This window comes from Anabas testudineus, chromosome 10 (genome assembly GCF_900324465.2).
Source record: "Anabas testudineus chromosome 10, fAnaTes1.2, whole genome shotgun sequence".
Taxonomy (NCBI): Eukaryota; Metazoa; Chordata; class Actinopteri; order Anabantiformes; family Anabantidae; genus Anabas; species Anabas testudineus.
The window spans coordinates 6177390-6200444 of NC_046619.1; the positions used below are offsets into that span (position 1 = coordinate 6177390).

Sequence of the window (23055 nt, forward strand, 5' to 3'; positions counted from 1 at the left end):
CCGCAGCACCGGGAGGAGTCCCCCCCCCCCCCCCTCCACCCCCTCCACCCGCACCCTCCACACACACCCTCCCCCGGCACAGACTCTCGAGCGCAGGGGCGCGCGACTGGCACCTTGTCCCCGGCGCGCCTGTCCCGGTCCAGACTCCTCCAGGTGCCTCCAGCACTGAAACACCAACAGCTACAATAACAGAGATACCTGCTCAGCCTTCGCCATTTTCTAACTGTGATGAGGGCATTACTCTACACGAAACCACCCATGTCAGATCACTTTTGGAGCCCGCCAAATTGTTTTTCTACATCACGGATATAAATACAAAATGTGCCTAATAACCTGCCAGCGCCTTTGGTTTGTGTCACCGTTTCTCATCAGCTCCATAATAATGACAGGATGGGACTGGTGGCTTTGTTTTGATTTGTTTGGGCTTTTCTCTCTCTGTCTCTGTCTCACACACACACACACACACACACACACACTTTGCTTCTGTTGTATGATCAGTGGAGAGAAACAAATAATAAGATCCCTTTTCAGCACCAGAGGCCGTTTTACAGCCACCTTACTCTCCTCCCGGGCTTACACGACGCTTTAGTTCTCCACATATTTACATTCGTCATTTTATTACACACTCGTAGCAGATCTGCAATGATTGTTTTTGTGTGTTTTTTTCCATATGCAAATAGGAGCCCTCGTTGCAGTCGTAGAGGTGCTGATACCAACATAATAGCACTTGGAGGGTTGTTTTTGAAATTCCTCCCTTATGGCCTGTAGCTTATGAAGCCACACACACACACACACACACACACACACACACACACACTTACTGCTATTTATAAATCCATGTATTTGATTTCAATCATCTTCGACCATATCAACTGTGTGGACTCTGAAACAGAGCCGAGAATAGAAAGAGGGGTTTTGACTGACGCTATACACCTGCCTATAATTTTATTGTACGTTCAGTATCAAAATTTTATAATCTTAAATACTCCTGTTATTTGGTTTATTTCTTAAGTATTTTTTCGAATATTGTACAGTTTTATATATTACCCTTTTTGAAGTCATTAATTTAAACAAATGATGTTAGTTATTCATGCACTTAATTAGCTATGTAAAAAAAAAAAAACAATATTTTCAGTAAGATTGAACTGTTTCGGCGGTTTTATTCCAAATTTCGATGACAGCTCAAGTAATTATTTATTTTCAGTATAAAGCTTGTATTATGTTTTGAAATAAACTATGTATGTTGTAATAAACAATTTCTGCTACAACTGTTCACTGTGCAAAAACAGAATATTGATTTAGAAGTTAAAAGTAAAATAATGCAAATGTATTATTATTATTATTATTATTATTATTATTATTATTATTATTATTATTATTATTATTATTATTAAAATAGTGACGGCAAAAATTAAACTCATTTTATTTTTTTCCATTCAACAGTCCATTAAAAATTTGCATAATTTAAGATAGTACATTGAGCAATAGTACAACCTTAAAATGAAGTGATAACAATCATAGAGGAGATTTCGATGGTGCATTTATGTTCATACAACTATGCTGCAGCAGCGGAACCTTCATTCAGCTTCAATGTCATGTCAGAAGCCAACTTTTTTCATGCCACTAACAGCTGTAAGAAATCTAGTGGTTAAACCGGACCTTGGCTGCAGCTCTGCAGGCTCTATGGATCACAGCAAACTGAGACGCTTTTCCCCAACAGTTCCACTGAAATGTTATTGTCCGGTCCCTCTGCCTTCCTCAATCAGACATGCGTGATTTATCGCCTGGGCCGCTGGGCCTGACAGCTAAACACAATGACACACACACATACACACACACACACGTAGGCACACAAACACACAATCAGAAGCAGATGAATCTCATTTCAAAGACTACAGCTGCGTATAATTGGCAATGCAAAGGCAAAATATAACTATATTCTTGAAAAAAAAAATCTAAATGCCTAAAAATAATTTAGGGGTGGTTTGGAAATAAGTACGCCCATACATGCAGTGCTGCTTAAATGATTAAAAAACAGAGCTGGAGAGGGAGAGTGAAGGAGGGAGAGGAGAGGAGAAGAGGAGAGGCGGAAGGGTGCTAGGCCTTGCCTTGAAATGGAGAGCCTGACTGGAATACTAATGTGTCTGAATTTATGCATCTCCTCAGTCTGCAGCCCTGAGAGGGGGTGGGGGAGACAGAGAGAGAGAGAGAGAGAGAGAGAAAGAGGGAGAGAGAAGGGTGTGAGGGTGGAGGTGAAACAGGGCAGTTATATAGAAGAAGAGAAAAGTAAAACCAGGGCTGATTGATTCCATCCATCTATTTTAGTTTGAAATAATCCCTGATTTCTGTGTGGGGGTGGGAGTTGGGGGGGAATAAAATGACCCTGGATGGAAGAAGAGCAGCCCGCAGCCAAGCAAACAAGCAGAGCTAGCCAAGGTCCAGAGCAGCACTGCAGTCTCCTTGAGCCTCTTCCACCTCATACTGCTTCAGAGCGGAGTTCCAGCACACAAACCTTTCCTAGCACCATCCAAACATATCTTTAAAAAAAAAAAAAAAGCAGCTGATGCTTCCACACACATAACTTAAGTAACCAAGTAAAACAAAAACAACAAGCCTGACCTGGAAAAACGGGAGAGATGAAAGCACATTTCAAAGGTTTTAAATGAAAAACATCAGGTAATTACTTTACCCAAAATGCTCCATGTTGGGATTCGACCAGTGACAGTAGAGAAGCAGCGACTTGTAGCCGTTTGGAGGATGAGCAGGAGCTGTTGTTAACTGGCAGGGGATAAACAAACAAACAAACAAACAAACAAAACTCACCTATTTTTTATGATTGCATCTCAGCTCCAACCTTCTGTTCTCTTTTGATCTTTTCTGTATCTTTGTTTCCAAGATGCTGTTTGAAAGTTAAGAAGAAGGAATAAAATTGCAGGAAAAAAAACAAAACAAAAGAAAACAATTTAAACCACCAAATTCTTCTAAATAAACAGTTTACCAAATGTCTTATTAACAGTGTTATTTTTCCCAATCTTTAGAAAAAAAGAACCTCTGAAGGTCGGTGGGGTGAAAAAAGAGGTATCAAGATTAAAAAATAGTAACTTAGAAAAACAAAAACAAACAAATGAAAAGCAGAAAAAAGTTTATAGAGTGTTCACAGGAAAACTGGCACGGTGGGAGGTCAAAGAGGACAGGCAACATCACATTTCTCTTTAATTAAACAGAAGAAAAACACACACACAGTTCTGTCCCGAGAACACAGTTGGAACAAACCAGCACCCCACATGAGACGAGTCTCACACGACGATAATGAATATCGGCTGCTAGACCGTCGACTTTTCGACGAGTCCGTCTCCTCCTTTACTTTAACTGCACAAAATGATCCTCTCTGCATTCCTCATTCACCTTCCACTGAGTCCCACTTCCAAAACAAGATCACTTTAGGTCACACATACGCTTTGACACCTCTCAGGTCTGATCCGTGCCAGTAAACTGGTCATTCTCTTATAGCTGTGGTTCCCAACCTTTTTGACTTGTGATCACTTTAAATGAAACCACATCTTCCCCCTATAATTGTTTACACATTGTATGTCGTCTATTTCTGACTTGTTCACCCAAAGAATCGTCTTTTTTCCCCTTGATATGTTTGAATGATTTTCAAAAGGCCCGAAACACTTAAAACATAAAATGATTTGCAAGAAAAAAATCAAACCAACAAAAAGCAAAAATAATTTCATGACCACTCTGTCTGTATTTGTAACCCCTCCTCAGGGACCTGACATACAGGAATAACATTCAAATAATAGGAAGTGCACAATAAAACCTTTAGACATGACTAAAATAACAAGGAAAAGGATAATAACTCAGCATTGAATTGTGAATCAATGAGTGTAAGAAAAATAGATATGTTTTGAATACAACTCATTACACTAATGAAACATAATGTGGCTATTATTTCTGATAGGTGGCATTTTAATATTTCAAAGAAGATCATATTTGAATACAAAATTTAATATCTCAAAATGACAAAATATTTTCTCAGTGCAACCAAACTCCTTTCTGAAAAAGGCAAATTTTCAAAGCTAAGGTTACAGCGTTTTCTGAAAACTATTATACAGTTTGACAACTACTGACGACTGTGATATGCTGACACTATGTTATGGTAGGTAGAGATGAAAAATGAATGCAAAGTACGCCTGCCTCTGTAGTTGGGCATCAGGGCAGATTCTTGTGAAAGGGTGTCAACTGTAAAAAAAAAAAAGAAGGCAAAACCTCCTAACAGTGACAGTGAATGGTTAAAAGATTATTGTTTTCTGCATGCCCCCTTTGGAGAAAAAGCAAGGTTTTAATTTGCCTTTGATTGACAGATTTTTGGTGTTTCGCACCACAAATTGCATGTTTTGAATTGTATAAACACATTTTTTGGCAATGCTTTTGACACTTGTTGCAGTGAGAATTTACTCTTCAGACTGTTTGTGTATTTGTGCTCATACTGTTGTTGGCCACTTCAAAAACAATAGCACCTCACCTTTTTCTGCTGCAAGTCCCTGACAAGACCTCTAAGTGCATTTTCTCTTGATAACTGATCACTGGAGGGGAGAAGGACCAGTGTTGATGATGACTTGTGTTTTGGGCGACAGCCGACTTTCAATCAATTCTTGAGCGTCAGGAATGAAGAAAGCAGAGTGCACAAGGAGGGCAGGGACGGTTGAACAAGAAGAGAGAGAGTGGAAGAATGTGCATTACGATTAATCGCGTAACCTAAAATCAATTTCACATTCACAGTTGTGGCATCGCCAGACCGGGCGGTGCAGCTGGAGTAGGGGGTGGGGATGGTGAGAGACATAAAGGACATCCAGGCATGGGATCCCGGCTTGACAGTCTGCATGAATCATCATGAAAAATAGAGCAGAACTATCCATTGCTGTTGGTAAAATATAGACATTTTGTTCTTTTACACTTTTTACACCTCCTTAGATCAGTGCAGGCTCTAATAAAATGTGTTTACATGCAGCCGCTGATAAACAACAATTACATGTGAGAACGGTGTCAATAGAACAGCTGCCTGTGTGATCTTATTGTTCCTCTCTATTGAGGCCGTGGCATTCGTGTCTTTGCAATTACTTTGACAATTAAAACCTTATTAACGTTGTGCAGTGTGATAGCTCCATTAAGCAACATACGAACACAGGGTGACGCCTACAGTTTGTTGTTTTTTAAAGGCTGCAAACTCTGGTGGGATGCTAGGTGACTACCACGTGACTGCATGTGTGCAGTGCAAAGATCCAATTTCAAAAACTACAGAGAGCTTCCAGCATACTCATACCAGCATGCCTATTAACACACACAGACGCGCGCACGTGTGCGTGCACACAGTGAGTTGCAGGCCATATGTGAGAGGAGAAAGGCCCGTTTATGGCACTGAGGGAGTAAATCACTGTGTCTGATATCTTCATTTGAGACAGAGGCCTGATCACTGCTCGTCCTGCTTGTTCCACATTAACTCATTATCACACACGCTCACTCCATTAATTCTCTTGCTTTTATTAGCAGCAAGACTGGATACACATGCACACATACAGTAAACACACGGTGGACCGATGACAAGCGCTGCCTCTACCTCATCTGACAGCTAATGGCTTCATTAGGAGCAGCGTGTTAATTGGCTGACTTTGGGGAGACGCTCGTTAATGAGGATAAATAGATTCACACCTGAGCGGGGTGCTACCCAGCCGCAGCAGCACTGTGACCTCTGGATGACGGGCAAATGTGGACGGCAAATATGAGTGCGGAGCTTTATTATGGAGTATAACTCAATGTGACAGACCCCTGTCCTGTTCTACTTCCTCCCAGCCCAAACACAGTGGTGTTTTCCTTGCCAGGCGGACTTATTAGCTGAGTGCTTGATTAGCACCAGGAGGCCAAAACAAAGAGCAGTATGTCAAAGCAATTAGCCTCACTGTTTACCTCTCAGCTCCCAGGCTGACTGCAAAATGCATCTAATCCAGGAGAGAGTGAGAGAGAGAGAGAGAGAGATCGAATAGGAGGACATGTAGTCAGCTCAGACAGTTGCAGAAAAAGGACAACAGCTGGTCCATAGACCAGAGTGTGCGCTTGTGTGTGTGTGTTTTCTGTGTGTGACTTGATGGGAACAGTCCTACTGGCTCAGTCCATCTGCTTTCATTGCTTGGATCTCCATCCTTTGCTGCCTGGTCATGACAGCTCTGACACACACACACACACATACACACACACAATATCTTCTTTAAACACCACTGGTTGGGGGAGCTCATATTCTCAGGGGAGCAGGGGTGGGGGGTGGACAGGCAAAATGGAAGGAGGCGAGACTGATCATTTACATAGGGGTAGGGTACAGACCCACCGAGGGATGCTGTGTGTTCAACAACAGCCATGAAACTTCACATGGACTGGACAGTGTTACCACCTAGTGGCGGCGAATGTTCTTTGCTTCTCATTTAGGTTTACAAGAGAAGAAAACAAAGGGAAATGAGGTTTCAGGTGTGGCCATTCTTCTGAAGGATAGTTTGGGTTTAAAGCTGCACTCCTAAATATTTCTATACTGCTCAAATGTCATTTGAAATAGGATAATTTGTGGTCACAAACCTTTGGGTAATTATCTGCATTCCCACTCTGCTTAACAACATTTTAGCATCGTTTAGCTCATTGTTCTTGAGTACATGGATTAGTATTTGGATCATCACTGCTGTCATCATCATCTCCAGTTGGAGGGGGGGGGGGGAAATGCTTTTGGTTACAATTGCTGGGCAGGTAGTAGACAGACAATGTTGGCATCAAATCAGTGACCAGTACCAAGTTTTCCTTGAGAAACTGGTTGAAAGTAAAACAAAGCTGAGAGTGAATCTTACAATAAATTAATTGAGCAGAAATACAACTAAATGAATGATGTTCTTTATGTAATCTATACTAACAAACCTTATTACCTTTATAAGGCAATATGGTGTCAGTGTTGTGTTTAAGTGTTGTTCGGTGTGGCCAAAAAGATTAACTACTGCAGCTTTAATTTGCTGCTGTTAGTGTTTCACCAAATGACACATTGACAGACATTTCAGTCAAAAAAAAAAAAAGGCAATTTATCATGTATAAATTAAGATATTACACTAAATTAAGATATTACACTGACAATCAGTTGCTAATAATTTTGTTGGGCAACTGACCGAACAAATCAGCTCAGACCACAGTAAGTGCATGTCAATAATGATCTTTAATGTCAATATATACAGAACTTGAAAGAAAAATAGAATCTTAAAAATCAAATGAAATAAATACAATATCATACAATTTCCACAATGTCTTTTTGAAGAGATATCCATGGAAATTTTTTTAATTCAGCCTCTCTGGTTCGACGGCGTACGTTCCGTCCCCTCCAGAGAAATCCCTACAGCTCCCCCACATGCTCTTCATCTTCATAATCTTCATTATATATATATATATATATATATTTATATATTTTTTGCTAACTACAGTTTCTGTTATCGTTACCACACTGTTTCCTCTTCAAACTCGACATTATCTTTTGTCCAACTGCAGCTTTAGATATGTTGTTAGCATCTCAAAGTAACAGGAGTCAGACTGTGAATTTTAAGGGAAAAGAAATACAGACTGTGTCCGGACATGCATTTATGTTACCAAAAGTGCTGGTAGATGATTTTGATTCCCAGGGACTTCTTACTCTGCCACAAGCAGAATCCGTATCTTTTTTATTTTTAAAGGAATAAACAGTCCTACAATGGCCCTCAGTCAATATCATCACAGCAGCACTCTCACACATAAACCATAACATCACTTTGAAGGAAAGAAGTTAAGAGAGCAAAAGCAAACAAGATAAGGAGAGAGAACTGAGGAAGAGGATGGCAGAGCGTAGATGAAGAGCAGTGGGGGGGGGGGGGGGGGCACAGTTTACCGAAGCAGCTTTGAATCAGCCAATCACAGTGAAGGAGAACATCAGCTGGTGTGTTTCTTCCTCATACGAGGATGAAAGAATGAAAGGCGAGGAGGGCAAGTGCATATGAAAGCTGTGGAAATAAATACAAGTCTGTCTCCCCAGTAGTAACAGATTTGTGAGTTTCCCCTCTTCCTTTTCAGCTGACTTCTTCACAATGCAGCCTCGTCCAGTGTGCATGAAAGGTGGGTGTGAGTGCATATGTTGGGTGTATCAAATAAATAGTTTAAAAAGGGAGACAGTAGATCTGACTGGCCAGGACTTCGGTCTGTGTTTGCGTATGAGAGTCCGACTGAGGGTGAGGTCAAAACTGGAGGGCGACCGGTGTGTGTGTGTGTGTCTACATGTCTGTTGAGGTGAGTTTCTTCATGCTGCGTCTCTGGGCTAGACTGGAAGCTGCCACAGGCTCCAACACTGGCTGACTTGTCTTCTGGCTCAGTGCTGAATAGGTGGCAGCCATGGCTCCCTGGAAAACAACGTAATGGTCACATGGTTTTAACGTTTCAAATAACTTATATTACCAGCGTCTTGTTTGCTAATCATTTTCTTTTTTAATAACCAGTCAATAGTGAAAAATGTGACTTGCAGTTTCCTAGAGACAGGTGGACGATAAGGAAGCTCTGAAGCTTGCTGTGCTCCAGTGAAGTGCTACATTTCAGTACAACGTATGGGTGTTTGTATTCGCTGAAGAACACCACCTGAGTTCAGTGAATATCAAACAGTAACTCATTTGAAATGTTGCATAAACATCGTCCACAGTCACACTGGGCCTTAACCAACCAGTAAAGTACATGAATATTTATTGGCACCAAAAATATTTTGTCTATATGGCTTTTTGGAAACATACACTCACTGGCCACTTTATTAGGTACATTTGTACAGTGAACTGTAATCCAATACAGCAGCTCTGATTCTACAGTAATACTACAAAGTTACGTTTTGCAAGTGCAAGAAATATGAAATGTATTATTCATAGTGAAGTCATAGTGGGTGATAGAGTCATAGTGGAGTTATTTTATTATACTAAGAGGTGTCTAATGCTTTGGACCTCTCATTTATGTAAACAGAGTAGTGTGACGTCTTTCAATGCAGCACCTCTAAACAACAGATTTATACATATACTAACAACAAATAAGTTACTTGGACTTTTAATTACATGCGGCTGAGCTTCAGCCCAAGTCCTCAGTTGCTTCTGCAAGTTTAACAAACCACTGGATGTCACTCCGGAAAGCTTAGAATCGTTCATTCGAGAAGCTGGAATGAGCAAATATTTTCCTTGAAAAGTGACTCAAAGACTTAAATAACCACTTTTCTTTCAACTGACTCATTTTGTTCAGCTCTACTTCATGGGTTCATCAGATTGTAGGTGAGTTACCTCAGAGTTCATTAAACACTGTATTTCAGTTCATCTGGTATGCTAGAAGCACCTACCCATATTAAGAGATGAATCAGAGACAATATTTAGAAGTATTGCCAAATTGAAGTGAAATTAAAGCCCAACTCAGGGGAGGGCTTTTAACAAGTGCTTAGATCACCTAAATCACAAGCAAATACTGGCTATTGTCCATATAGACAAGGTTAGGAGGTTCAGTCAAAATTCACAGCTTAAAACAATCCGAGACACCTCCTTCATATAGTTTGGAGATAGAGTATTCAAGAATGAACCCATTTAAGCTAACAAAGAAGAGATATGCAAACAACGCCTCCTGATGCCAGTGGTGCTCAGCAGGGCACTTCGATATAAACCATTTGTCAGACTTTGAATCACACGTGGGAGAGAAAAGAGCAAGAATAGATCTCTGACAGCAGTAGGATTCACGACTAAGAGGAAGATGACAGGTCTATAGTCATCAACACCAAAATGAGCCTGAGTGGAAAAACTATTTGTAGTCAACTTCATGCCAATAACCACAGTGAACCCACAGAAGTGAACAGAGAACCGCTTTGTGTTGACGTATTAATGACGCTGAACATCTTTTAGAACCACAACACAAATAATGTAAGTCCCTCTAAGGCCTTGGGAACGCTTGCTTTTAATGACACGTTCACAAAAATAATATGGTGACCTTGCAAAACCTGTGTTGATTTTAAGAGTCAGAAATAGATGATTCACGCAGATAAGATGCAATGTGGCATTAAACTGGTGGGTCATTTTCACGGCACACTCGATTTGTTCACTGCATGAAAACTCGCTAAATGCAAAGAATAGCTTAAGATATTATTCTAGCCAGACAAGTATGTTAGTAACTAGTAAATAATGTGTTTCTACAACTTGTAGGAACATTTTTCCACTAAAGAAAAAGGAGTTTGCCCTGACTGCGTATCTGTTGTATCTGTGATCTGAGATCCATGATGGCACCAATAAAGGGTTTCAGAAACAGCTTCTGGAGACAGACTACCTGTTGTTTAGGTGGCAAAGATGGAACAGAGCTGCACAGCTCTCAGTTAGTTGTTGTTTCTAACCTCACCTGTGATTACAGTCTTTCAGAGGTATCTGGCACAACAAGATCAAAAACAAGATAGATTCTGTTCAGGCCTCTCTCTGCATGATTGGGTGAGGAGTTCAACAGTTTGAGAGTGCTTCACTATATAGCTGCTGCTCCCTGACATTAAGGGAAGTCAGCTTAGGTAGTCTGAGCATTTGGTAAGGATGCTGCTCAGACAACCTCTCTGTAGGGGGTCTAAGAACAAGTGAGTGGGAGAAAACTCAGATGATAGAGAGGCTCCACTGCAATGCTGAGTGTTTAGAGATCTGCTAGGGGAAGTTAATGGAGAAAAGGTCAACTGGGCTGCTCTGCTTGTGCTGTTTTTACTGTGACTATGTGTTTTCAATGAATATGGCCTTCAGGACTTGGTACGTGGAACATTTTAACAGCTTCATGCTAATGTTTTGTGATGTATGTTGATGTTTTTATACACACACCCACTTAAGTCCCTTGTTTTTTTCTATGACAGTTTTTTTCTTTTGTCTCCATCAGAAAATTTAAGTTGGAACAAAAATAACACACACAGCTAGCAAAAGAGTACTTGTCTTAAAATGTCACAAGCCATTTTCAGACGTGCACTGGAACCCTCATCTTCTCTAGTCATTACCTGAAGGAGCTGAATGTAAGAACACAAATGTCCAAGTCAGTCAGCCTGGACATTAACCTACCAGCTCCCTTGTATAACGTCCAGGCAATGTCCGACTGGGCTCATGTGTGAATACACAGATAACTGTCCGAAGAATTCACAGCGAGCGTGTGGGCGTGCCCTTTCAGTCGATCTCCTCAGCAAAACACTACAGAGCATGTTAGGTTGCTTTCACACCTTAGTGTGTTTTCTTTGGACCGAATCAGTGGACAAGTGTGTGAACATGGAGATTTTTTCTCTTGGTTTCTTTCTTTTCACACTGAGAAAAATATATACTCACCTTGACGAGGTGTGGTGCTTCATGGCGTGTGAGCTGGAAGTGTGGTAATGTATCCCTACAGGTTATCCACGAATGCTTTAGAACCTGCTCTGCTGTATATCGCTGGTGAGGGTCCACATGGAGCATATGGGACAACAGGTCCTGGAACATGAATGTAGCCGAGGAAAGAATGAAGAGGAAAATTTTTAGTTTATATTGGCTGTCAGAGTTGTTCTAGACACACAACGGTCTGTGTGTTTACCTTGGAGCTGTCTGATACAGTATCCCAGTTACCACCCGTCAAAGAGAACTTTCCAGACCCTATTCGGAGAAGAATCTCTTCTGGCGTGTCATTTGGCCCATTAGCAAATGGTGTGTACCTGACAGGTATAAGACAAAGATTAGGACAACACATAATCACATTACCCGTACCAGTTAACTTATGTTGCTCTATAACACAAACAGCATCACTAAAGCTAGAGTACTATTGTACTTGTTTCAATACCCTTATTTTGTACTCCATCTTTGCAAGGTATTGGACTAGTTTAAAAATCTGTTGCTTATATTTATTTATTTTTATAAACCACCTCTGAAATTTGTGCCTGAGTGCAGTTTTACCCTGCCAGCATAGTATATAGTAGAACTCCAAGACTCCATATATCACAGGCTGCATCATAACCTTGTCGCATTAGTACCTAAACAAAAAGACAGAAACGCACACTATTAGGGACTTAATCAAAACATGCATTGAGAAAAATATTTTGTTTATATGCCTCTTTACCTTCCATCAAATCTCTTTAGATATCTTTCTACTTTTTCCTTACTGGGTGTCCCACTTTCCATAACCTCTACCATGTCCTTATTAGCTTACACAGTTCCTCTTCTCTCTTACCTCTGGTGCCACAAAGTTGGCGGTGTAACAGGGAGTGAGAAGGAGGCCATTGCCTCCCCGAAGCTGCTTGGCGAATCCAAAGTCACAGATCCTGATGGAGTCAGGATTCCCAGAGTCGTCCATATACAGGATATTACTGGGCTTCAGGTCTCGGTGTACCACCTGTGAAAAAGGAAAACATTTTTTAGGAGAAAGAAAATTGAATTTCAGTCATGCTTATATGCTTCCAAACGTGTTTGCTCACCCCTTGGCAGTGGAGGTAGTCAACAGTCTTTGTGATGGTGTAGAGCACAGCACTGGCCTCTCTTTCTGAAAAAAACTTCTGCCTGAGGATCTTATCCAGGAGCTCCCCTCCCTTCATCAGCTCTGTCACCAGGTATACGTACCTACCTTCATCATACACCTGACATTCATTCACACACACACACACAACACACACACACACACACACACACACACACACACACACACACACACACACACACACAAAAAAGTGCTCAGTATGTTTGCTAACTCTTGAAAACCTTTTGGTCTGGAAAAGCGCAGACAAAAATGTTACTGACATCTTTCAAAGTGATGATGTTGGGATGCTGTCCGTATCGCATTAGGATTTCTATCTCTTCCGAGGGATCCCGTTTACTTTTGTCTATAATCTGAGACATGAAAACACAAACAGTAGTTAGCGTCAAATAGCAGAATGTACTGAATAAGTAAACGAAAATATCACACAGTGTAAATAACGCATTTAAAAAAGTTAAACTATTTTAAACATTTGAAAGACAAAAGCTCTTCTTTAAAACGTTTTGAGAAGCTGCAATAAGGCTTCAGATGTTGAAGCTGTGCTGCCCTCTGCTGGTGTAACCACAGTTAAAACAACAACTGAACTTCAATTTTACAGATTTAAAATGATATTTGAACAATTCAAGAAGCACTAATGGATGTACAGTACTTTCTCACTCAGAAGCAGTTTTATGTTACTATTATTCTCGTTATTTATTTAAAAAAAGGTAAAAAACATAAGTTGTTCCTAGATTTACTTCAACAAATCAATTAGTTTTGCTTGGGCATTTAGTGTCGCTGGCTGGCAACTAAGCTCTGAATGAGAAAAAATACAAAGAAAGTCTTCACCAAACCATTCAGAGAGCACCAAAATATATTTTTTGACATGGACAAGTTTAAACAATTCCGTACAAAAAAGTAACACTATAAATTGGGGCATGAGTTAGAATTTAGGTTTAAGATTGGGAAAAACTGGGATTCAGAGTGGAATTTATGGATATAATCACAACATATTCCTTTTATTCCATTTGTAGTTCACTATTATCTAATATTCTGCTTACCTACAGCACACAACATGTAAGATCAAATCATTTTAATAATAATGTAAGGCTGGATGTTCAGAAGTCAGAAATAAAATTTTATTTAACAAGAAAGTGCTATTTTTTGTATAGCATTACCTTCACAGCATAGTCCATAGCAGAGACTCGGTGTACACAGCGTTTACAAATGGAGTAAGAGCCAACTCCTATGTCCTCCTGCAACTCGTATAGATCAGAGAACTTGGCTGAGCCCCCGTGCATCTAAAAAGGAGAGAAAGGGGCTGTATAACATTCTGTAAAATGAACTGTCTTCATGTTAAGTTTTCTATACTTATGTAATATTACTACAATACCACCAACAATCTTTGGTTTGAACACAGGTCAAGTAAGTACTGTATGTTGTATGTTAGATCATTCTACTGCTTATTATAAAATGTTGATTTTTCACAAATGTACCAATAGTGGAACTATAGTGAAAGAGTAGCAACGTTACTACATATTCAGCAATGAAACTGTCATAACAGATCTACTGCCAATGCTCTATCTGGCTCACTATTCGCACGCTACATCACAGCAAAACACTGTCAAACTTGTAGGTGTTAGAGCCAACCTGAGAACGAGTGTTTGTGTATTGAAGGTTTTTAGATGGTAGCATGTGTAATGAATAATATTTTGCACCTAGGCTTTTTCTTTTAGATTTCTGCCAACAATTGTGATTGTAATCTTCCATCATTGTGTAAAAACTGACTTCTCATTTTACAGCAATGCCGTGACTACTGTAAAGTGAAAAAATCTAGTCATTCTTTATAACACTGGCAACCAGTTCTAGAAAACCAATGTTGATATAATGGTTCAGTCACATTTAGAGATGTGCTAACTACAGTGTTAACTCCCTTTCACATAGCCTGTGATACAAAATATGTGGAAAGCAACACAATAAAGCAGTTGATATTTCTGATCAGCGTCATGTTGCAAAAATGGCAAAAAACAAAAATAAGTGGAATTATTTGCACAAGATCTGTCCAGTACCATGTTAATGGTACCATTTACCCATATTGTGATGTGGGCACATTGTATGTTCACCTGAACTATAGGGAGTATGTTGAGTGGGGAGCTCTTGTTCTCATCCATAGGGGTTGGAGCAACAAAACTGAAACCTTTGAAGAGCTGGTGGGCGTTAGCACTGGGAGGGATACCTGGGGAGTCTAAATATACAAAGACAATTCATAATATAGACAGATGAACATACAAACTCACTAAATTTTAAAGTTGTATTCAGGGCTCAGTTGCAGTTTCCATGGCTGCAGGAGTGGCTGTTGGTTTTAAGCTGATAACCATGTGAACAGCACACGTTCGTGTGTAGGTGTATGTGTAGATTTACCTTTAGGCGTTTTAGCCGTGAACTCTGGGTCGAAGCAAAACGTATCATCTGGTTTACCTGCTGCGGGCTTGAATGGGGGCTGCAGCTCTCTCCTGTATAGTTTCTGAAGAAAATGCAGGTACACACATGCAGAAAACACGTATGCAAGTTAGAAATCAAATCCTACCGCAGGCTGTTTGAGGAGTGTGAACATATGTGGAAGAGAAGCCAAGACCCCTCCCAGATTAACCCCATCCAATCTCTCTAACAGCTCAGTGCGGCCAATAGCATCCTGCTGTCTCTTAAACACTCATGCAGGGCTATTAGCGCACACACAGTGAGAACTGGCCCTCTGCCCAGACACACACAAACATGGTTGGCGTGGCCAAGACTGATGGCCAGTAGTCACCAAGCCAACCGTTTGTTAGGTGTGAATCTGCAACAGAAGCTGGGAGAGTTACATGTGTGCATGTGTGGGTCGGTGAGAAATGAGAGGGATGTGTGTGTTCTCACATTCCAGTCGATGGTGGAAAAAAAAGCATGGCGTTTGATCTCCTCCACTCCATCGGGTCCGGCCCCTAAAGACACAGATCACTTGGTTCAGTTCACCGGCACGCCAGTTTTTATTGTTCTCAGAGGATCAACACGCTCAAACATTTTTTCTCTCAGTGGTTTTCACCATGTGATTTAAACGGATGCCAAAATGTTAACAAGCTCAAGCTAAGAGAGTGGTGCAATGCAAGGATCAACACACCTCATTTTCTTCTCATTCTCTAACAAGTCTACACACACACACACACTCAGATGTAATGAACCTTACCTAGCCTGTTAGCAGGGTTACGTTTAAACAGCATTCTCAGCAAACTCTGGGCTTCCAAACTTAGGAACTGGGGCATTCCCAACTTAGCTCTGGAGGGTAGAAAACAGCATGAAGTCAATATCAAACATCATCACGTAATATATATATATATTTATATTTATTTATTTATTACGACTTTTAAGACTTGTATCATGCTGTAAAGGTCTTAATTATGCAGCACATGATGACTCACTTGAGAATCATGTTCATTGTCTCATTGCGATCTTTCCCTTGGAACGGTAATGTCCCTGTTAGCATCTCAAACTGCAATCGCACAATGGAAGAAAAGTAAAATGATCTATGTTTTTGCAATAGTTTCATAGAAATGTGAACGAACAAAAAAAATGTAGGCATGTGTGAAGCTTGTGTACCATTAGAACTCCCAGCGACCACCAGTCTGCACTCTGTGTGTGTCCTCTCCTATTGACCACCTCAGGGGCCATATACTCCACCGTACCACAGAAGGAATAAGCCTTCTTATCAGCATCTACTGACTCTTTACTCAAGCCAAAGTCTGTACAAAGCAAACATGAAAATAATGTCAAAATGTTAAAATACTGAACATAATTAAAACGTCCAGAGCTATAATTGCTTAAAGTGCTGGAAAATCAAACAAAAAGACTGAACAGAGCCAGCCTATGGACAAGAAAGAAAGTGGTATGCTGATTTTTAATGCAAAATGTGAGACAGTTTAATTACAGGCTGCTAACTAAATTCAACAATTCAATTATTCTCTGCTGTCAAACACTGAGTCAAACATGATGTGTGCATTGCATTCAGTTAGCATTAGGTCAAAAACATACCTGTTAGCTTTATGTGTCCAGCTTCATCAAGTAAGATGCTGAAAGACAAAAGAAGTTTTACAGCACAAGTGAGCTTCAAACAAAAAACAACAAACAATAGTACAATGACAGTCTTCATTTTCAAATGAACTATTGTTGCAGTAAGATTTGCGTGTTATTGGTGTTCTGAAGTTCTTGAAGTTTTAACTTGACAGATCAGAGTATTCCATCCAAAATGGACAGCTGGTCAAAGATGTGAATGTATTCAGTTGGTAAAGAAACAGCACACGTCTTTGTGGCCTCTTTTAGTGAAGTTATTAGCACATGTGACTTGACACAGGCAGAGAGACGGGGCATAAATGGTGAAGTTCAACTCACGCTGTATGTCTTTTAGCTTTGATTTCAACTCATTGGGTTAGGTAACAAGCAAGTAAGAGAATGAAAGGTCAAAAGGTGAAGGTGATGTCTAAGATTCATACTTCTCTGGCTTGAGGTCTCTGTAAACTATGCCCAGGTTGTGCAGGTGGTCTAGGGCCAGGGCCAGCTCTGCAAGGTAGAATTTCACATCTTCCTCTGTAAACATAACCTGATAAGAACTGGACACATTTACTCTCTGAGCTCAGAACATGAGAAAAATACAGCTGCAAAGTAAAAAATATAACTTCAATGTTAAGCTTTAGTAACTACAAACAGAGAAAAACAGTATTATTATTGTCACAACATCCACATTTCAGATGGGTTACATGATTCAGCAAGCTGTTTATCTGACATTGCCAGTAGCTATTGCTTTGGTTCTGAGACACGCTTTCAACACAAGGTCTATCTAGAGAACAATCACACATTGTCAGAGTTCCCTGAAAGCAATTGAAATGGGCTCATCTGGGCCTCAAACTGACAAGCAATTGATGATCTAAACACGAATAAAGGTTCCAGGAAAAGCATTTGCATTTCCTTAAGAACTTTAAGTCACAAATTGAATAAAGAGTACACAGAAAACAGGAGACAAATGACTTGGCAGTACTTGTACAAAAAAGACTCTTGCATGCTAAATTAGCACTTGTTTAATTTGTAGCTGTAATTTTAACTATTCCTAAGGGTGTATAAAAGAACACTGTATCATATATACCTCTGATTTTCAAACATGTTTAATGCTCTTGTGGTTAAAATATAGACCATTCAACTCTTTAAAGAAAATGACATGCTGCACTTTATTTCCAAACATACAAAATAAGATAGAAAAAAGCAGAAATTATAACAAGAAGTAAAGCAACATAACATCAACATACCTCTTTGGATAAGCGAGTGAATACATCCCCTCCCCTGAGAAAGTCCAGTATTAAATACAGTTTCCCTTCTGTCTGAAAGGCTGGGGAGACCAGAAAACCAAAACATTGGGTTGGGTACAGGTCGCCACTGTAACTTGTAGCACTGTTGTAATAGCTTGGTGACATTAAAAAAATATTTTACAGATACAGTGTAATGCAAGTATAAAAACGTATTTGGTTCATCCTGTGTCTTATTGTTTTTATGTCTTTTGCCTTGTTACAGCTGCTGTTTGCTAATAAAAAATAAAAAAAAAGTGGAAGGAAACACATAAGGAACCGCACAAACATAAATATAAAAGAACTGATGTGTTGATAAGAATAAATTTAAAGATCAACATAAAATGGGGCAGACATAGTGTGCATAAAGGTGACATGTAGTGCAATGAACAGTACTGAGAGAGACATGAGTGATGATAATGATTGTGGTTAAAAGTTGGATGAGATAACAGTGAAATTAGTCGCTTAAGAAACCATAATGACATGCAAAGGAAACTTTATATCAGTGTGCTGTACACTAATACTGATTTAAAATATGCTAACAATGTTGCTTATGAAGGGAACACGAAGAAACAACACAGCAGAAAGAACAACCTCTCTCTACTTAATGTGGATCCTTTTAGCTGTGAGGTGACAGTGAAAAGTAAAGCATGACTCAAATATCTCAAATATTTAAACTCTTTCTTGCATAAATTATGAAAGGGTCACAGTATAATCACAGAGAGCTTAAATATTCACCAGTCCACACTTGGACATGCTCTAAATGACAACCATTTAGTACTGTGGCAATTCTCTCCAAAAATTGGACAACTAAGATCATTGCCAAGCCACAACACAGAATGTTCAATGAACTTAAAATAAAAAGTAGAGGGATCTCTGGTGCTGGCTAGTATTTCTGTTTATACCCCAATGGAGACAATAAAGATTAGCTCAACATGTTAATTCCAAGGATTTAAAGATTATAATTGGCTGGATGTTATTAACTTAAGCACATTGTGTTTGTCTATAGTTAGTTGATGATCAGATCACATTTTATGACCAATTAATGAAGGAATGAGGCCATTCAAATTGGTTCATACATTTTTTCATATCACTGTGTAATGGCCCCTTTACCATGTAAATAAAAATCTCTTACCGTAGTGCAATTTCACTATGAAGGGATGATTGACTTCCACTAAAATGTCTCTTTCCATCTTAGTGCGAACTCTGTCCCTGACTAGAAAGGTACAACAGGAAGGGACGGAATTGAAGAGAAATTCAGCACTGGGGATAAAACTATGGGCGACTGCCACTGTGTTTTTATACAGATGTAAATGTAAAAAGGAAATTTGCATTACCTTTCAAAGATGCCTTTTTTAGAACTTTCATTGCATATAACTGACCAGCATCTGGACCCATGATCTTCCTGACAAGAAAGACCTGAGAGAGAAGAGAAATTTAGAGATGTACAAACAGCTATGGAAACATTTCATGATAGAAACACTTGTCTCCTTTGTGTCCTCACCTTGCCAAAAGAGCCCTGGCCGAGGACTTTGAGCAATTCAAATTGAGATGGATCAGCCTTCTCACAGCCCTCTTTTACATGGTGGGTGATAGGAATCTCCTTATATGTCCCATCATCCTACACAAACAGTATCAGTATGAGACTGGCACACAAGGTTGCAGGTATGTCAATCTGCATGCAACTAAATAGACACATGCTCCATGACCTCAAGCCAATCATTACTTACACAGTGCAAGAAAGACTCTCCCTCCTCCATGGGCTCGTCCATGATCTGATGTCCATTGAGCTGCAGCCAGACCAACAAATTTCATCAGAGGAGTCGGCAACAGTAAACACTTTCACAAAGCTTGTTCATCCTTGTTTTCAGCTGAGCAGGACTATGACTGCAGCTCCTGCACGCCCACATGTATGATGGAACATTCAGCAGATGAAATCGATGAGTCACATGCAATAACAATGCTTTTCACTTCTCCAACTAAAGCTCTGATTGGTGTCAAACAGTATGGAGTCCATACTCTAAGCCTGTCCAGCTGTCCAGCTTTCATCCTGTCCCTATAAAGCCCCTCATTATTAGCATTCTAGCTTAATCCTCAGCCAGGGCAAAAACAACATGTCTGACTGGGTCAGAGGAGCTGATGTTTGCTTGGGCTGCAGTCAGCATTCAGGCTCTTGAGGACAAACTAGATTCTGGTTCTTTTACAACCCCAATTTGTTAGTGGTGACATGGTACTTTATCTTAAATAACCACAGATATGCATGCTTGTTCACCTCAGAGTTACATTCAGGAACCTGCTAATGCCTTTCTCTTGTTTACTTAAATAGCCTACAATGCAGAGATAGTGTCAACAGATGATCAGACTTTTGAGCATCTGCACGTAAATGAGACAATAAACTGACTGCGATAGCATTAACCAGGTCTGCGTATTTCAGTTCGGTGCTGAAGCTCAGCCTGCGTGATGTATTCAGACTAGTGTGTTTGTGTGTGTTGAATTCCATCAAGCCTCTGAAGAGGGGGGATGAGTCATAGTGCTACGCAAACCTACTCAGTGGGTGGAGCCACCAACATAAACTCACATACATCCACAGAACAGAGTCCAGCACACCACTTCCCAATATTGTTGTGTTATAGTATCTATAAGCAACATAAACACTCAAAGCAGTCAGGATGTACGCTTCAAAGCAAGCATAAAAGTGTCCAAATTCAAGTCTTGGTGCATCTGTACAGTATAATATTCAGGCAAACCAAAGCCAGGGCAGTGCTTGTGTCATAATTCACACATAGATCTTCACTCCCACCTTTGTTGGGGCTCATCAGGGCTTGTAACAGAGTGCATCCTACACTTGCAGCACAACCAGGCGAGCCTTTTTCAGCCGTTTCAAAAAAGCAGTCTGAAGACCATACACAGCATCATGTAATGATACTGGCATGCAAGGCTTTGATCAGCAACCATCTTCAAAGTGAAAAACTGTTACAAAGTGGATTAAGCTGCCAGCATCACCACTAGTCCAGTATAAGTAGCTAAGCTTGATGTTTACTTCTGCGCTTCTGTTAACTTGGCAGCTTTCAAAGGTGAAACATTCAGTAGATGGCAGCTTAATGTTCTTCTTTGTAGCAGCAAACAACAAACGGTTTGAAGCATAGTTAAATGATGACAGTTGAGATTATTCAATATTACAGTGCCACCTAAAAAACTGTTCCTTTCTGTGTCAGGCAGAAATAATACAAATCTTACAACACATTTCTTCATAACTATAGCAGGAGGAGAGTTTAGTCCTAAAGGCAACAGACTAGGTCAGAAGTCTGTGTTGCAACAGCTTCCTGTTGGTTTTAACACAGTCACAGCAGTCAGACAGTCAGTTTGGACTGTAGGTGTTAAAGATTGCAAAGAATCCCAGAGATGGGGAGGTTTAGGATGTCAGGTTGGTTTAGCTGCTCATGAAACAACATCTCATCTGGCAGGCCCATGCCAAAGTAAACTGAACAGGTGATACAAGAAAGCATTTCGACAGGTCTTTAAAAGGTTTCATTTCTTTAGGTAATCTTATAATAAATAAGTGACCTTCCAGCCCATTATCAGTCCCATTTATTAGTTTTGGTTACATGAATATTTAGCGGCTATGTTTATTACTTTGCTCCGTAGAAGCAGTTGTTCGCTGCCAGCTGTGTAAATTGTAGGTTTTACACAATTATAAGTTATTACGTAGCGCACAAACCCAATTTATAAGGTTATCTATTAACAGCATCACTAGTTCACTTGTGTTGCTCACCAGTCAGCCCTATGTTGTGGAGTCGTCTGGCCAAATCTAAACCAACTAAAGTTAAACTAAAAATAAACTCAATGTTACTTGAACTGTTTCACTGTGATACCATAGATACATAAATCCACTTTACCGGTTCTTCACCGACTATTCGGACACAAACTTGTCTCCAAGTTTCGAACCTGCAAGCTGTCAGCTAGCAAGCTACCTAACATGCTAAAGCTAAATACGCTAAGCTAGCTGTGAAGCAAACTTCTCTTGAGAAGTGTAAATAACAACAAAAACCAAAAGAAGGTCATGCGTCACTGGATAACGAGCCCGTTCTCTGGGCGCAATAACGCGATCTAGCGAAGAGTCGGAAGGCAGCCATTAAACTAATAAACCCAGGGAATGCAACAAAAATAAACATCCAACCAGCTGTTAGCATTAGCTAGCATGCTAGCATGCATCGCGGTGCGCTGCAGGTCGTGACGCGAATTTAAGCTACCCAGGCTCGCGGGGCAAGCTAACTTAATGGGACAGCACAAACCGAAAACAACGTTAAGCGTGTTAATATGCAAAACACGCATGTATCAACTCACCTCACTACTAACGCTGTTTACCTCCATCTTGTGCCAGGATTCCTCTTTAACTGTAAGGCATCGTAGTCCACCTAGACCCCCGCTCCACGTTGCATGGCTTCCCCTCTCTGGAAGTCCAGCCGTTCTCCGTCGATGATCAGATGCAAGCTGTGTGGCTGCGGACCGCTATCCGGGTGGCTTAGAGGGGTCGGTACGGGGAATAGCTGATGGTGATAACTGAACCATACGCTCGCCGAGAGCACCGCTACCCTGCCATAGATGCGAATATGGCGGCTACTGTGGTACCTGATCGTCAGTGAATGAGAGTTTATTGACGTATTTATGACGCAATTCAGTTAAGGATTTCCCCCGTCCAAACCAAAGCAACGGATCTCGAGATCGAGAGGATGGAGGGAGGAGGAGGACGTGGTGGCGCGGGGGACTTGATGCTGTATGACATGCTGTGAGTGACATGCATGCATCCGGGTGATGGCACACTTGCTTGCGACTGAAATAGTCACCGTCTTTGTGAGACAACGTGTTCAATTAATGTTTGACGCAGGGCAAAAATGGAAAGCGGGGCAGACTCCTCTTGTTATTAGCCTCGAATCTAAGGCTCTGATCTTGAGGGTGTAAGTTGAATGTTTTAAAGCCACTGTTTCATAAGCCTGTCCATCCCTAGTCCAAGTGGAAATAAGAGGCTTAAAGCTCATCCACTTTCTCTCTCAGCTGCCTCTCTCTCCCACCCACAAGCACAGCCTCTGTGTGGCGAGGTGATGGACACGTTACACGTCTACATGCATTTGTGCCTGGTCATAAACATGAT

General features: G+C 40.5%; 1 protein-coding gene across 1 annotated transcript; it reads right to left on the minus strand.

The window, feature by feature from the left end:
• Positions 1-7231: 7231 nt before the first annotated feature.
• Positions 7232-22607, minus strand: rps6kal (ribosomal protein S6 kinase a, like). Its single transcript, XM_026357777.1, has 22 exons — positions 22251-22607; positions 19637-19696; positions 19411-19527; positions 19244-19325; positions 19042-19122; positions 17871-17950; positions 17064-17170; positions 16606-16643; positions 16174-16316; positions 15996-16066; positions 15764-15852; positions 15457-15521; positions 14965-15067; positions 14667-14788; positions 13722-13844; positions 12828-12917; positions 12509-12667; positions 12265-12426; positions 11991-12067; positions 11635-11752; positions 11394-11534; positions 7232-8447 (listed from the first exon to the last, which is right to left on the minus strand). The coding sequence occupies exons 1-22, from the start codon at positions 22275-22277 to the stop codon at positions 8322-8324; spliced, it is 2181 nt and encodes a 726-aa protein (XP_026213562.1). The 5' UTR covers positions 22278-22607; the 3' UTR covers positions 7232-8321.
• Between the last annotated feature and the right edge of the window lie 448 nt (positions 22608-23055).

Excerpts from the sequence above, each read along its gene's own strand:
- rps6kal (XM_026357777.1), bottom strand. The coding sequence starts at position 22,277 with ATGGAGGTAAACAGCGTTAGTAGTGAG. Across the intron at positions 16,067-16,173 it reads GGTCGCTGGGAGTTCTAATG|TTTGAGATGCTAACAGGGAC; the intron begins GTACACAAGCTT and ends GTGCGATTGCAG. Across the intron at positions 12,068-12,264 it reads CCAACTTTGTGGCACCAGAG|GTACTAATGCGACAAGGTTA; the intron begins GTAAGAGAGAAG and ends CTTTTTGTTTAG.